This window comes from Agelaius phoeniceus, chromosome Z (assembly GCF_051311805.1).
Source record: "Agelaius phoeniceus isolate bAgePho1 chromosome Z, bAgePho1.hap1, whole genome shotgun sequence".
In the NCBI taxonomy this organism is placed as follows: domain Eukaryota; kingdom Metazoa; phylum Chordata; class Aves; order Passeriformes; family Icteridae; genus Agelaius; species Agelaius phoeniceus.
The window spans coordinates 55036114-55050555 of record NC_135303.1 but is presented as its reverse complement, the minus strand read 5'-3'; the positions used below and the strand labels follow the sequence as shown (position 1 = coordinate 55050555).

Sequence of the window (14442 nt, the reverse complement as noted above, 5' to 3'; positions counted from 1 at the left end):
CAGTTGTATTTGACATAATTTATTTATCTTGGGTTTTCTTTCTCTCTTTTCATTATTATTATTGCGATGAATATTAATATTATTATCATATTTTACTTTGTTTCTATTATTAAACTATTCTTAACTCAATGCTGAAGTGTTACTTTTTTATCCTGATTCTTCTGCCCATGCAGATGCTGGGGGGCTGGGGAGTAAATGTCTGTGTGGTACTTGTTACCATTTGGGGTTAAACCATGACAGCTGAGAGATGGATGTTTGCTGTTTCCCTTATGGTAGAAAGCACAAGTGAAAGGACTTGGGATTCAACTTGATCAAACCTTATGTCTGTCCTAATGTGGACAACATGTCAACATTCCCCTGCCACTTTCTTTTTTTGGTTTTGGTTTTCTGTGGTGCAGAAGAAACTTTTGAGTTCACTAGTGCAAAAGCAAATGATGCATGGTAAATTTTCTCTGTAAGAGGGAATAAGGGCAGCCTTATGTCCTCTGAGGCAGCTAATTTGAGCTAATCCCATGGCTTTTGTCAGTTAAGAATATGTTAAGAATAAGTTCTTACAGTGACTTGTCTTTTCCATGAAACCAATGCATTCTCCCTGTTTTTTTCTGCCTGTGGTTAATTATTTTAGACACACTTCTATCTGAAAGAGTGGGCCTTCACCGCTTTTTCTGCATTTTTTCCATGAATGAAGTCCAAATTAATTCTCTTATCTTCCCGTACCACTCAAAGATAGGAAATTGGAGATATCATGCACAGAAATATGAGTTCCCAGGTGCACTTGCTGCATGTGCAAAAGATCTTTTTCTTCCTTTAAATAATTGCAATTTGTGTATTGTACTTTGTTTAGTTGTGTGTCTTCATGTACTCAAATTGCTTTCCAGTAAGTTCTACTTGTAGAGCTCCTGGAAAAAAAAAGGAGGAAATACATTAGACTTTGTCTCCTGAGTATGAGTGATCAGTATTTCATCCACTGAAGCAAATGGCAAAGTTCATGTTCATTTTCATGGTGCAGGCCTTATAGAATGGTCAAAGCCGATAGAATAATGGTCAAAGTAATAAGAATATTAGTAATAATATGCCAAATTCAGTTAAAAGAAATTCCTCTTTGTTTTATGATGTGTGCAGTGACCACTGGCATTTAGGTCCTAAATGTCAGCTCACAAGTTATTTCTTTTGTGCTTTTCAGTGCTCTCAAATGTTGGACCAAAAATATGAGAACACTTTGCTGATTTTTAGCTTGAAAGTATAGATAAAATTGTATTTCTAATTAAATAATAGAAATAATGTGTCCATGTATAAATACATTTCATTATTTTATGGGGTTCTACATAGACTAAATTCAGGTATCATACCCAGGGATTAAAATTTTACTGTTGTCAGGTAGGTCCACTGAAATCAATGCAAGTTTATACTGTGCCACAGTTTTTGATCCAAAATGATTATTCCCAAAAGCTATTTAGAGAGGGAACTTTCCTGAAATGAAGACTACATTCTAGCATTTAAGGCTCTAGATATTCACTTTTGTCAGAAGTCAGAGTGAATTCTTAAGTAGTGTTGAAATTAATAGAGTTTCTCTACAAATACACTAATGCAACAGAGTTTGGAATCTGGCCTTTGGGGCTGGTGTGGTTTTTTTTGTGGTTTGTTTTTTTAAACATTTTTCCTCAAAGAGATTATAATTTGCTAATGCCTTTGAGATTGTGCAGTTCCTTTATATGCTGTGTTACTATGTAAAATGACCTGATAATATGCAGTGAAATGTAATATGTATTATTCGAGGACAAACTCCCAGTCAGCCTCTAGGGAGTTCTGTTTGCCTTGGGGCAAGGTAATTTAGTTCATGTAGCCTCATTAAACTGTAACTTGTAAGATAATTTCTGACTGAAGATTTTCTTCAGAGGAAAATCCCACAAATGAATGAAAAGTTTCAGCTGAGCATTAATGGTGAGGTCTTGTAAAGATTTGTTTACAAGGTAGATGTTAAGCAACTGGCCAGTGAAAGCCAATTCTGGACAACCAACTACTGAGAATACTGGCCTTCTGAGGTACTGGGATCAGGTAAATTTTCTTTATGGATTTAATTCAGTCCTCTGTTTCCTCTTTGTTTTTGTGGGACTGTGAAAGTGTGGCAGTTTAAAGAACACACATAAACCAACAACTGAATATAAAAGAAAAAGAAATGGAACAGTTTTGGGTAGGCTTATTTTCATTTTATTTCATCTTCTTGATCCTGTCAGACAAGTCCATTTGAAATCTCCCATAGGATATGAACCACAAACTGATAAAAAAGTGCTCACTGTCCTGAGATTTCCTATATGTTCATGAAAGTGCATATTATAGAAAGAAGCATGTATTTATAGCACTGTTTTATATTTAATCTTCTAGATTTTTGTAGTGGTGATCTTTTGTTAAAGCCATCTTTTATTGCTCCCCAAAATCCTGAATGCTGTCAGATGACCTTGATGTGGTATGATGATTTTCTTCATTGAGATTTCTTTTTTACTTGTTTTCTTTTTTATTTTTTCTTTTTTTAGGGAAAAAGAATGAATGTTTACAGTTAGGGTTTTTTTTTTTTTGAGGGATGGCAACATGTTTGTCATTTGGTGAGAAGTAGGTAAGATAAATCTGAACGCTAACAAATTAAACATCTCTGTGAGGAAATGCCAGAGCTGTTTGCCCAGATTAGCTATCTAAATCTTTGCTGTGAAATGGCACAGCCTTCTCTGTCCACCAACAAACATGCAGCAAAAATAAAAGCTTGTTCAGCTACCTCTTCTGCTGTCTCTTCTTCAAAAATTTCTTCTCAAAGTCTGGCTATGTGCATATAAGTCAATGTGCATGTATTATTTTTTGAGTTATATACTTCTTGAATATTAAAAATAAAAAGCAACAAGAAAACTACATTTTGCTGGCAGACTGACTTTTTTTCCCCCTGAGAGTTTACAAGTTTAATTAAAAATATTTGTCTCTATCACTCTGCCAAACTTTAGTGTTATAACTCTATTTGCACCTTAACTAAGATTTCATTTGTTATGTTTATCTTTATTCTCCTACTCAATACCCAATGCAGAACTTTTTCCAAGCTAGACTAAAACTGGAGCTGGCAGTCTCTTGGCCACAAACACAAATTACAGTTAACAGTTTTGGTTTCGATTTTCAGCACTAATAAAAATACTGTGTTATTTGCCTTTGTTTGTAGGCACTTGTGCATACAGACCATGTGTCTAAAGTAATGCACAGCAATGCATTGTAAGACAAAAGCTGATGTTCAGCCACAATCCTTTAAATTGCATGGAAGGGCCTGGCAGTGATACTGAAATTGAATCAATCCAATTGAATTTGAAGCAAATGTTTCTCATCCATCAGGAACATTATTCTGGGCTGAGCTCCAGTTCTACTGCGATGGTCTTCTAAAAATTCCATAGGATTATTTAATGATCCAGTGCAGCTAGTGACTCTGATTTAAACATTGCTCAGGAGTTCTAAACTGGTGTCACCATGTAGTGTCCCAGTCAATTCTTGTGCCCTGGCTTAGAGGAAAGAGTGCCATCTAACGAAACTTCCTTTCCTTACCTAGGAATCACAGCTTTCCTCCAAGGGCTTCTAATCAGACATTGAGCAGAGTATACCTGCTGAAGGAAGAGCAATTGAAAGAAACCCAGTTGCTCCTCATTTGCTTTGATGGCTCTGAAATCCCTGCCCATGCACACTTCTTTTCCAAACTGGTTGCTCCTTTGAAGGGTCCCATCACTGGATTTATTGTAGAGTAATTCCTTGCATCAGGTTGATTAGATTCATTATTTTGCTGGAGAAAATAAAATTTCAAGAAGGGAACTACCATGTCCTTGAAAAGAAATATGTATAATAATAATGAAAAATATATGCTGTGAGTCTTTCTTCTGAAGGTACACTCCAATAGTGAAGTAGCATTTGGGAAATGATTACCTGAAGAGGAACACAGCACTAACCAAAATGAAAATACTTGAATCTTCTATTTCCCTGTTGATCTTGTTTCATAACTGTAATGTATTGTCCTGAAAGCTTACTGTAAAAAGGCAATATATTGGAAAATAACTTGCCAGAGTAAAATTCCTCTATACCACATACATCTGCCTTAGTGACAGGTGTGCTTTTGTGTTACAGATATATAGGTATGAAACTTAATATTCCTTTTCTTTTTTTTTTTGACAAACATAAGCAGCATGCAACCAGCCTTTTTTAAAATTAGGGGAACTATTGGTATGATTGAAGAGGAAATACTATAATAGTTAGCTGAGTTGGAACCTTACATCTCATCTGGGCCCTTTGTCCAAGAAAAATATTTCTCATGTTCATAATCCCACCTAAATTAGGCTTGACTTTACTGCCCTTATTTTTCTTACTATTGAAAATAACTGGTTTTTTTTAATCTGACTTTAACTCTTTGATCAAGGCCTAGAGGAAGATGAAAATATTTTATTGTTAAATAGTATTAAAAGGACATAAACTTCAGGAGAGCTGAGGTTTTTTAACTTATTTGTCATATGTGGAAATGCGTTTCTGGAATATTAGGAGTCTTTAAAGTGCCAAGACCAAATATTACTTCTTAAATGTATATTAGTAATTGAAAGATTATTTTATTTATGTGAATATCTCTTTTCTTTTTGCCTCAATGGTTTAGATGCCTTTTCTTTTAGATATCTTTCCTAAAGATTCATGTAATAGCCTCCTGATATGACAAAAATGGCGAAAATTCTGTATAATTTGAGGATTGCCACCAAATGAAGATTTTAAAAGGTCTTTATTTTCATAATGATCCCTTAAAAAGTACCATCATCTCAATTTTTTGACAATGACAGAGCAGAATGACAGCCATGTAGCCAAATAGATCACTTTGGTTTGGTCTCAACTGAACTTGCAAATTTACAGCTTTGTCATCTTTTCTTCATGATACACACTGGCTTGATATAATTTGCAACTCCAGGCCAGTAAGGCTCATAGTGATTAATTTGGGTAGTATGTAACTTGAGGGTAAAGCCAGGTGTTGTAAATTATTAGACTCTTTGCCCATGGGAAATATAATGTTTTCATTCTGAGATGTACTGTACAAAATTATGCACTTTTGTTGCTCCATTATTAATTCACCTTCCATCTGTTCTAAATGTGCTTGTATATGATACCTGCATTCTTTAAAAGCCGAACAGAGCATGTTACCATAACTTCATGTATGAGTAAAGAGAAAATTTGACACAGGATTTCCATATCAGTGTGCAATATACATGTGAGTTCCCTAGTAGATTTAATTTTTAACCCCTGTCTTTCTTCTGAGATAAATCACTGACTGATTTGCTTAACAACCATTTTTGTTGTATGTATTTTGACTAGCAATGACCTCCTGACTTTTGTGTTTTATACAGGTTATCAGCAGACTGTCAGAGGGCAGTTTGTTTTTTCTGCTTTAATGTAACTCCCTTCTTACCATTTTTTAAATTCCTTGTTTTGAGAGAGTAAAATTTTAGACCTGAGCCCTCTATTCTGGTGTTCCTGGGGTCTACCTGACAGAGCCAGTGCTTATGTGTAGTGATGCAGCTTACTTTTTATTGGGTTAGACTTTTTGACCTCTTATTTCTGTTGTTTAGGTTTCTAACATTCTCAGCATTTATACTGTCAGGAATGAGTCAGTCATTTTTTGGGTTTGAAAGAAGAGCAATGAACACAAACTCCCCCATTTTGTATTGCACTTTGTGCAATTTTTTTCAGTGCACTAAAGTATGCACTGAGTGAAATATTTATTGCTTTGGTAGAAAATGAAGGAATTCCATGGAAATGAGAGGGTAGTAATGCAGAATTAAGCTTCAGAGAAGGACAGAAAAAACTGTCTGGAGGACTGGAGAATGTCAGAAAGAACAGAACAGCAGTGGTAAGTAAAATATGGAATATTTTAGAAAAAAAGAATTCTACTTGTTTGATCCTATGATCCTTATGGCTCCTGTCTCTTATTTGTTCAGATAATTTTTCTTTCTTTCTTGAAATTCAGTTAACACCTTCCCCATACCCTTCACTTCCTAGCCGTACAGAGCTTTTATATCTATATAGCTATACTCGCTGGTACACAAGTTTTGGAACAAAATATGAGTAGGTGTTTTGGGATTGTTTATTTTTCCGTATAGTATATGGAACTATTGTTTGGTAGCTTTTCCTAGCAACCTCTTGCAATTACAATATCCACACTCAGTTGTGTTGATAGTTTCTGCAGTACAAATGACAGATTGTTAAAATCAACACTAAAAATTGAATTTGCTCATGTGTCAAAGCGTCTGAAAGGTTTTTGAACTATCATGTCTGCTGGTATGGAAAACTCTATCATCTCAGCACTTGCAGACTGCAGCTGGTGGGGATACCCTTAGCAGGGCTGCTTAGTGATACCAGATATTTGGATCTTTCTCCCTCAGAAAATTTAGAAATATTAGCCACAATTTGGTGACATATCACAGTGTGGGCTGAGGAGCTGTATCTGCTTTAACCTATTTTCTTGCTTTTGTTGTATTAAGTAAACTCAGACAATATTTGTCGAGATATTGTGAATAGTTGGTGAACTGTGCTAACACCTTGACTGTGCTAACATCTTGACTGTGCTAACACCTTTAGTTCACTTTAGGGACTCCCTGGGCTGAATGTTCTTCTGTCTGTCCAGTATATTTTTTCTTAACTCACTTATATATCACAGCTTGCTGTGGTATGAAACATTCCACAATGCAGTAGACACTCAGAGAAACTAGGAGATTTATTTCAAATATATTTTAGTATTCTCACACCTCCCCTACTGATACTTTTTAGCACCAGGAATTCTTCCAGATGTTAACTTGTGAAGTACATCTTGATCTCTCTAATGAAAACTGAAGCCAAGAATGAATAACATTTCTGCAGCTATCAATAACTTCTATAACTATTCCTTTATTGCTCCTTTCATATTTTGAGAAGTTATTCCCATTGTCTTTGTGGAGCTTCCTTCATCTGATATGCTACAAATCGTTTTCCTACTCATTTGTATACCTGTAGTTACTTCATTTGCTTTTTTGGTGTTTATCAGAACTCATGTTTCTTTCTAATTTTTTTCATTTGAAGGTAAATACAATTTTATCTTTTAAAAAATATTTCTGTAATTTTTGAAATAAAGGACAAAGAGAGCCTTACTGTCTTTTCATTAGAATGCGCTTAGTCCGAGTTTGTCCTGTCTTCCTACAGTCCGTCAACACTTTATCCAGTGAGCTACCTTTTAATCAACCTCACTGTTAATTCACCTCCTGAAATATTTGTAGAAGGTGCTTTTCTGTGCTTTCCCTTTATAAAGATGTCACTTACAGCGCATTGCAGTCATTGTTACAGAAGGGGCTTTCTGCAGTTCTCTTATGTTCCATGTGTAGAGTGTTGCTCCTTGAAACTCTCCTCTGGTGGTCCCTCAGGCTTGCTTCTCTGATAAATGGTTATATGTATTTTCCAAAAGTGTAGAAAGTGCCTGCAGTGTGTCCCTGTGCTCTGTGTCTTTGCCATTGCTGCGCTGTCTGCTTCCAAGTCTCTCTAAAATCCCCTGAGATTTCTGTAAGTGCCACAATGTATACAACTGTCTCAATGCCTTTCTATCTAGGCATGCAGTTTTGCTCTCTAAAGACTTTTTTGGAAAGCATTAAGTCATCTATGACTTTTAATCTGTGCTACTATATTTCCATAAGAGTGCTCTACATTGTAGCTTCATATCTTGTTATGGGTGTCCAAAAATAATTTATTTCAACAAGATTTTGGGACAAGCTTCTTTCACCTAAGTTTGCAATGGGTTTCTTGCATGTGACTTAAAACCAGACATTCTGGTTTTAATCCTGACAAATCTGGCAGTCTTTTATGATGGAACCATGGCATTGGTGGATAGGGGCAAAGAAATTGACATCATCTACCTGGACTTATGCAAAATGTTCAATGCTGTCTCGCATGCCATGTTTGACTCCAAATAGGGGGTCATGGATCTGAGGGATGGACCCTCTGGTGGATAAAGTCCTGGCTGGATGGCCGCATGCAAAGTGTTGTGGCCAGTGGATCAATGACCAAGTGGAGACCAGTAATGAGTGGTGTCCCTTAGGAGTCAGTGCTGGGGCCAAGGCTGCTCACTATCTCTGCTTTGGCAACATGGACAGTGGGGGCACCCTCAGCAAATTCACTGATAACACCAAGCTGTGTGCTGCAGTCATGCTGGAGGGAAGGGATGCCACCCAGAGGGACCTTGACAGGCTTGAAAGGTGGATTTGTGCAAAACTCATGAATTGCAAGAAAGTGAAATGCAAGGTGCTACACCTGGGTTGAAGTGATCCCAGACATATTACAGGCTGAGCATGGAATTGATTGAGAGCAGTCCTGAGAAGACTTGCAGGTGATATTTGAGAAAAAACTAAACATGAGCCAGCAATGTGTGTTTACAGTCCAGAAAGCAACTGCCTCCTGAGCATAAAAAGCAGGTCAAGGGAGGTGATTCCATTCCTCTGCTCTGCTCTTGTGAGACTCCACATCCAGCTCTGGAGCCCCCAAAATAAAGACAATATGGACTTCTTTGAGAAAGTCCAGAGGAGGTAATGAAATTGATAAGAGGACTGGAGCACCTCCCTTGTGAAGACAGGCTGAGAAGGTTTGGGTGGTTCAGCCTGGAGAAGAGAAAGTTACTTGGAGGTCTCATAGCAACCTTTTATTATCTGAAGAGGGGCTACAAGGAAGCCAGAGAATCTCTCTGTCAGGGACTGTAGCGACAAGACAAGGGAGAATGCCTTCAAACTGAAAGAGAGTAGGTTTAGACTAGATATTAGGAAGAAATTCTTATACTGAGAAGGTGATGAGGCACTGAAACAAGTTGCTCAGAGAAGCTATGAATGCCTCATCCCTGGAAGTGTTAAAGGTTCGTTTGGAGCTGAGGGGAGAACTTGAGCAACCTGGTCTAATGGAAGGTGTCCCTGCCCATGGCAGTGGGGTTGGAACTAGATGATCTTCAGCATCCCTTCCAACCCAAATAATTCTATTATTTCACGATTCTGTTTCATGTGATTTTTTTTTTTTTTTTTTTTTTTTTTTTTTTTTTTTTTTTTTTTACATCCTAGCATTGTAGAGAAGAACCCCATGATTAAGTGGTAATATGTGTAAAGATTTTGTTACTTCCTATTTGAACTTTATAAATTTGCACGTGTTTCTCTTTTTGGGACATAATGCATTTACTTTCTCTAGAGCTACTTTATCCTGAACTTTGCGTCCTCCTAAAGCTCTCAGTTTTCTTCAATCCTTTAGATTAAAGTTTCTGTCAGAGGATGGAGATGGCATAAATGAGTCTTATGTACCACAGGATATAGAATTCAAAATGTGAGATTTATGATACAAGGGACCCTGCAGAGTCTTGTTTTGGTGTAAGAAAGGCTTGTTTTTGTTAATCAACCAGTTCTTTAATTGACTAAACTGAAATAAATCTCTCCTAACTAAAAGCACGAACTCTTGACAATGCTTAATTATACCAAATTGAATTTGCACCTGAAGTTATGAAGAAAAGCTTGCCGTGGAGGTGATGTAGAAGCTACACTGAAACTGAATCTGGAATCAGTTGGCATGTGATAACTTTGACCTTTACCTTCTAAGAAGATAGGTAAAAATTAAAATATATCATGGTGTAAAAATTAAAATATATCATTATACTTGATCCAGAAAGGGCAGGGAAAAAAGGCACTTCATATCTTTTTTCCCCCAAAGAAAATGTTTTCCTATATCACCAGGAACTTGATTTTGTTTATGCAGGTAATTTGTTCTGTGAGAATATATTTCATATCCTATCAAAATAAAGGGTATAATTTTTGCTGTTTTCTGTAAGAGCTTGCTCAGTCTCCACTTTTCTGTTATTCTCTGGGTCTCACTGTTTTATATTCAGTGAATGAAATCCTAATCACTTGAAATCTATACATAAGTCTAGAAAATCTTAGCGTAACTCCAGGAAATGCTTATTTTCTTAGTATAGATATATAAAAAATAGCCAATACCTTAGATGAATAATTATATTTAATTAAGTACTTCTGCAAACACAGATTAAGCTTTAGAACTTACCTGCCATATTTTTTTTACATGAGCATTTTTTGGCACTATTTCAGGATAAAACAGGAATGGAATTTTATACTAGAGTGCCGTAAGAAAGGTATTCCTCAATCAAAATACCTCAAGAATGGCTTTGTAGACATCAATGAGAAGAACCTGGACACCCATGGAAAGAATCCTCAGCTCAAGAAGAGTCATGCCTTGTCAGATGGAGTAAATAAAGAACGAAACAAGTTTATTTTTCAGCTTTCTGGAGAGCAGTGGACGGTAAATCTAATGGAAAATATGTTTCTGTTGCTGAAGAGTTTGGGTTTCTTAGACTTATCTTTTAATCTCCCTCTTTTTATGGCAAATATGAAATTGATGCTTTTACACAGTGTTAGAAGTGACCAAAAGTATTTTCTACCTCAGCCTGAACTAGTGGTTTAGTTTTCAGGTATGAGTATTTTAAATTCTCTGCTGATACATGTAATTCATCCCCCTCAAAAATTTTGGTATGGGTAATAATATTGCAATAAGTTCTCTTTCTCTAAAATTCCCCAGTGCACGAAGAGACATGAAAATAATATTTGTTGGCTTATTGCCGTCTTCTACTAATCAGAGATCTGTGTTATTGCTCTAATGGTGTGATAACACTTTCTCAAGCTCTGCTCAGTTTAAAACTAATATTAGCATCAATCCACAAGGGTCCTACTGAAAAAATGCCACATTTGAATTGCAGATATGCTTGATGTGAAATAGCAGCTTGCAGGTAAGATATGAATTAGTGCTGGTTTGAAATTGAGCTAGTGATGGGTTACAGCTAGTCTCAAGATTTCTGGAGTTGTAAAAGCTTTGATTGAACTGTATTTGGAGAAATGTTATTAATGATAAAGTGAAATTAAAATTTTGATTTTTTCATGTGGTATTATCATTCCAAAAAATAGAAGTCAAAACATTGATAAAGAAGCTAGAATTATTTTTTGATTGACCTGAAGTGTAACTTTATCCTAGATTTGATCTTGAATCTCATGGTGGTTTCTTTTTCAGTTTTCATTTTTCTTTCTTGGTTTAATTTCCTTCTAAATAAACATACAATATTTGAAATTTCTGGGCTATAGAGAACCCTGATTCCCATTCAGCTCTACTACAGAGACTCTTTCCTCAACTGATACCAATCACTGACCTGGTAGGACTGGTTGTTGGGGAGCTACCACAACTCTTCATTCAAGAACTTGGGATTTTGAATGTGATGCTTAAGATGTGTAGTTAAATGCTGCATTCTTTTGGGTATTGTAAACCTTAGTTTACAGGTACTTTAGTTTAGAGGTACTTAAAGGAAAAAAAAAAAACAAGAGAAAGAGATTACAGCTACTTAGACACTGACATAGTAGAACCTGCAAATATCCTTAATGTATCAGGGTATAGAGAGTTGCATAATTAGACTTCTCTGTTGTTTATTCCCTTTGTCAAACCATTAAAATTTTGCTTTGGCATCATAAACTAGGCTTTACATTAGGAGGCAAAATCAAACATGCATGTGTTGTTTTGTTTTCCAGAATATTTAATTTTAATTTGATGTTCTGAAAAACTCCATTTAAGAGAAATTGATGTACTGTTATGTATATTATGCCACCTTGAGCAGTACATTCCTAAACACCATGGGTTTTGATATCTTCTTATCACATGCTCAGTGTGTCCATATAAAACAGCCCTCAAGTCTCATTGTCCAGCTCTAGCCTAGCTAAAGTGGGTTTCCTGTTTCAACAACAAACTTACATAGTTTAGATGTCTCCAGACAAAAGTGCAGTAACAGCTGATTTATTTAGATCAGTGCACCTTTAAAGTTGAAATGTCACTTTCTAACAGATGACAATTATTTTAAAATTGTGAAAACTCACTTGACAAAGTTCTGAAAGAAGTGTGTGTATATCCACTTAATGCAGAAACTTTTGTCTCTTATAGAAATCATACCACTAATTTTGCTTTTTAAAATCTGAACTGTTGTTTCTGAACCAAAGACAGAATCAGATACTATCGTCTTTTCTCCTATTACTTTCTCACAAAAAGAAAATATTCACATTTAAGCAAAATGATTTTTCAGACTATGAAACCAATGCTGCACAGTCTGGCAATCTGCACATGAATAAAATATGTGGACATATGACAGTTTTCTCAGAGAAGTCTGTATGTTATGTAGTTGGGAGCTGTGGTGTCAATTGTGGTTTAGGTTTTTTTATTTGTTTTGCGCACAAATGCATCTATGAGTTGAAAGTTTCGGTGATTAAGCACTCAGGGAATTGGAGAAGTCAGAGTTGGGATTACCTGTGCAGATTTATGGGCACATAACAAGCTGGATTTGCTGTTGACTGGCCACTTACCATTGGCAGCAGCAAACAGCACAGTCCTGTAAAGTATCCATTTGGGGACCAGCTGCTAAATCTTCTATCTTCCTTTTACCTGATAAGTATTTCTATTATGTTTCCCCTTTTCTCCCATCAATGAAGCAGTAATATATCCTCCGGACAGTTGATAGCTAAATCTGAGTAGGTTGTTGGTGTGACTTAGAGGTTTAATTTTGAGAACAAGGCTTGCTTTTGAGCTATACCATTTCTTTTTATGGATGCTGGGAAGCTAAGTCACACAGAGGAGTAATCCCCAGCAGAGGGATGTGGCTTTAACACATGCTTTCCATAGGTCTCTGTGTCAGAGTGCCCAGGCTGTCTAGATGGTAAAAATGCAGCCTGGTTGGAAAGAAGCTGCTGCTTTGTGCTCCATATTCATGTAGCATCTGGCTTACTGATACTGCATTGTTGAGTAGGAGGCTAAAAAGGGAATTTGTAAAACATTCTATGATGGAATCATAAAATTGTTTAGGCTGGAGAAGACCCTTAAGTTCATTTAGAAAAACTATTAGCCTAGCAGTTGAGAGGTGTAGTCATTGGCTTTGGTTATGCTGCAGCAAAAGCCCCATGAGGCTATGTGGCACCTGGAGAACATGGTCTCTCCTTATCTCTGAGGATACCCTGCACAGCAGAGTACTTGTGGATACATAACTATATTCACCCAGTCACAAGAGTTTGGGATAGCCTGGGTAAATATTTTGAAAATAATCTGGGTCATGCCTTTTTGAAAATAATGTCAGACCCTCTTCTGAGAACCTTAGTAAAGGTGAAAATCAGAGCAGATCACATCTTTTGAATTCCTAATAGGAATTCCTTCCTTTGAGACTTTGTGCCACTTTTTTCCCCACTTCTCAAATATTGTTTGTATGATAATGTATTTTCATTAGGTGGAGACCCACTGTTCCTTGTAAAGTAATTATTTTAACACATCTGAGAAAAGATAAAGCTCTTTGACATCAACACAATAGTAAAGGACAAAAGGGTAATAATTTTGTAATAATTAGCCTTTAACACTTTCTGGTATATTTTACTTTTAGTGCTCACGACTATGAGCCTCCTTAAAAGCATGTATTTCTGTGAAGAAGATGAATAGAGTGAGTGATTTATGGATTTTAAGCCAAAGTGTGGCTTTAAATTATGACACAGTGTTAAAGTAGACAGGGGAGCATTGCAGTTTGTGCTTTTAACAAAGGTAGAGCGACAGTGAGATCAGTAAAAAGAGACCGGAAATAAGAGGAATCAAGTACAAATCAGGTTTCCTTAAAAGCAAGAATAACAGTCTTAAACATGATACAGTTAGCACTGGTCATGCCTTTAAAGGGATAACTATAGAAATGAAAACGACCTTGATTCCAGGAAAACAAAAGGAGAAAATGTTAGATTGCAAGAGCGAATGACACACTACAGTGTAGCTCACATGAAAGTAAAAAGCTCACACCAAAATTACTAGGTTAGACAAGTAGGCACAAAGTAGTAGCTAAAGAACCTTGAACCTAATTTTACAGAATATGAATTCTGAAAAATCTGTTTTCTCTTTATGCAGATCCTTATTCAAGTCCCTCTGAATCTAAAAGACATTTTGTAACTTGGGTTGTGGTTTAACCATGCCTGTCCATGTAGTTAGCTTCAGCCTATGGGCAGTAGTTGATGACTACATTTATGACAAAATCTTACCTGTCAAAGCTCCATCTGGCTGGGGCTGTTTGACAACAACCTTAAGGTTCAGGGATCCTTGTCTCCCTTTTACATATTGGACAAATATTTTAGGCTGGACACTAAGGAAAAGTTCTTCACAGAAGGAATGATTGGGCATTGGAATGGATTGCCCAGAGAGTTTGTAGAATCACTGTCCCTGAAGGTGTTTAAGAAAAGAGTGGATGCGGCACTTGGTGCCACGTTTTGACAAGGTGGCGTTGGGTCATGGGCTGGACTCAATGATCTCAAAGGTCAGTTGAGTTTCAGCTAGTTAATTCTG

General features: G+C 36.5%; 1 protein-coding gene across 1 annotated transcript in view; it reads left to right on the top strand.

Annotated features, from left to right (window-relative positions):
- LRRC2 (leucine rich repeat containing 2) overlaps positions 1-14442 on the top strand; it is a 78859-nt gene that overhangs the window by 13548 nt on the left and 50869 nt on the right. Inside the window, exon 3 of the mRNA XM_054652669.2 lies at positions 10140-10350. Coding sequence (XP_054508644.2) covers positions 10140-10350 — 211 coding nt within the window. The remainder of the gene's footprint in view (positions 1-10139; positions 10351-14442) is intronic.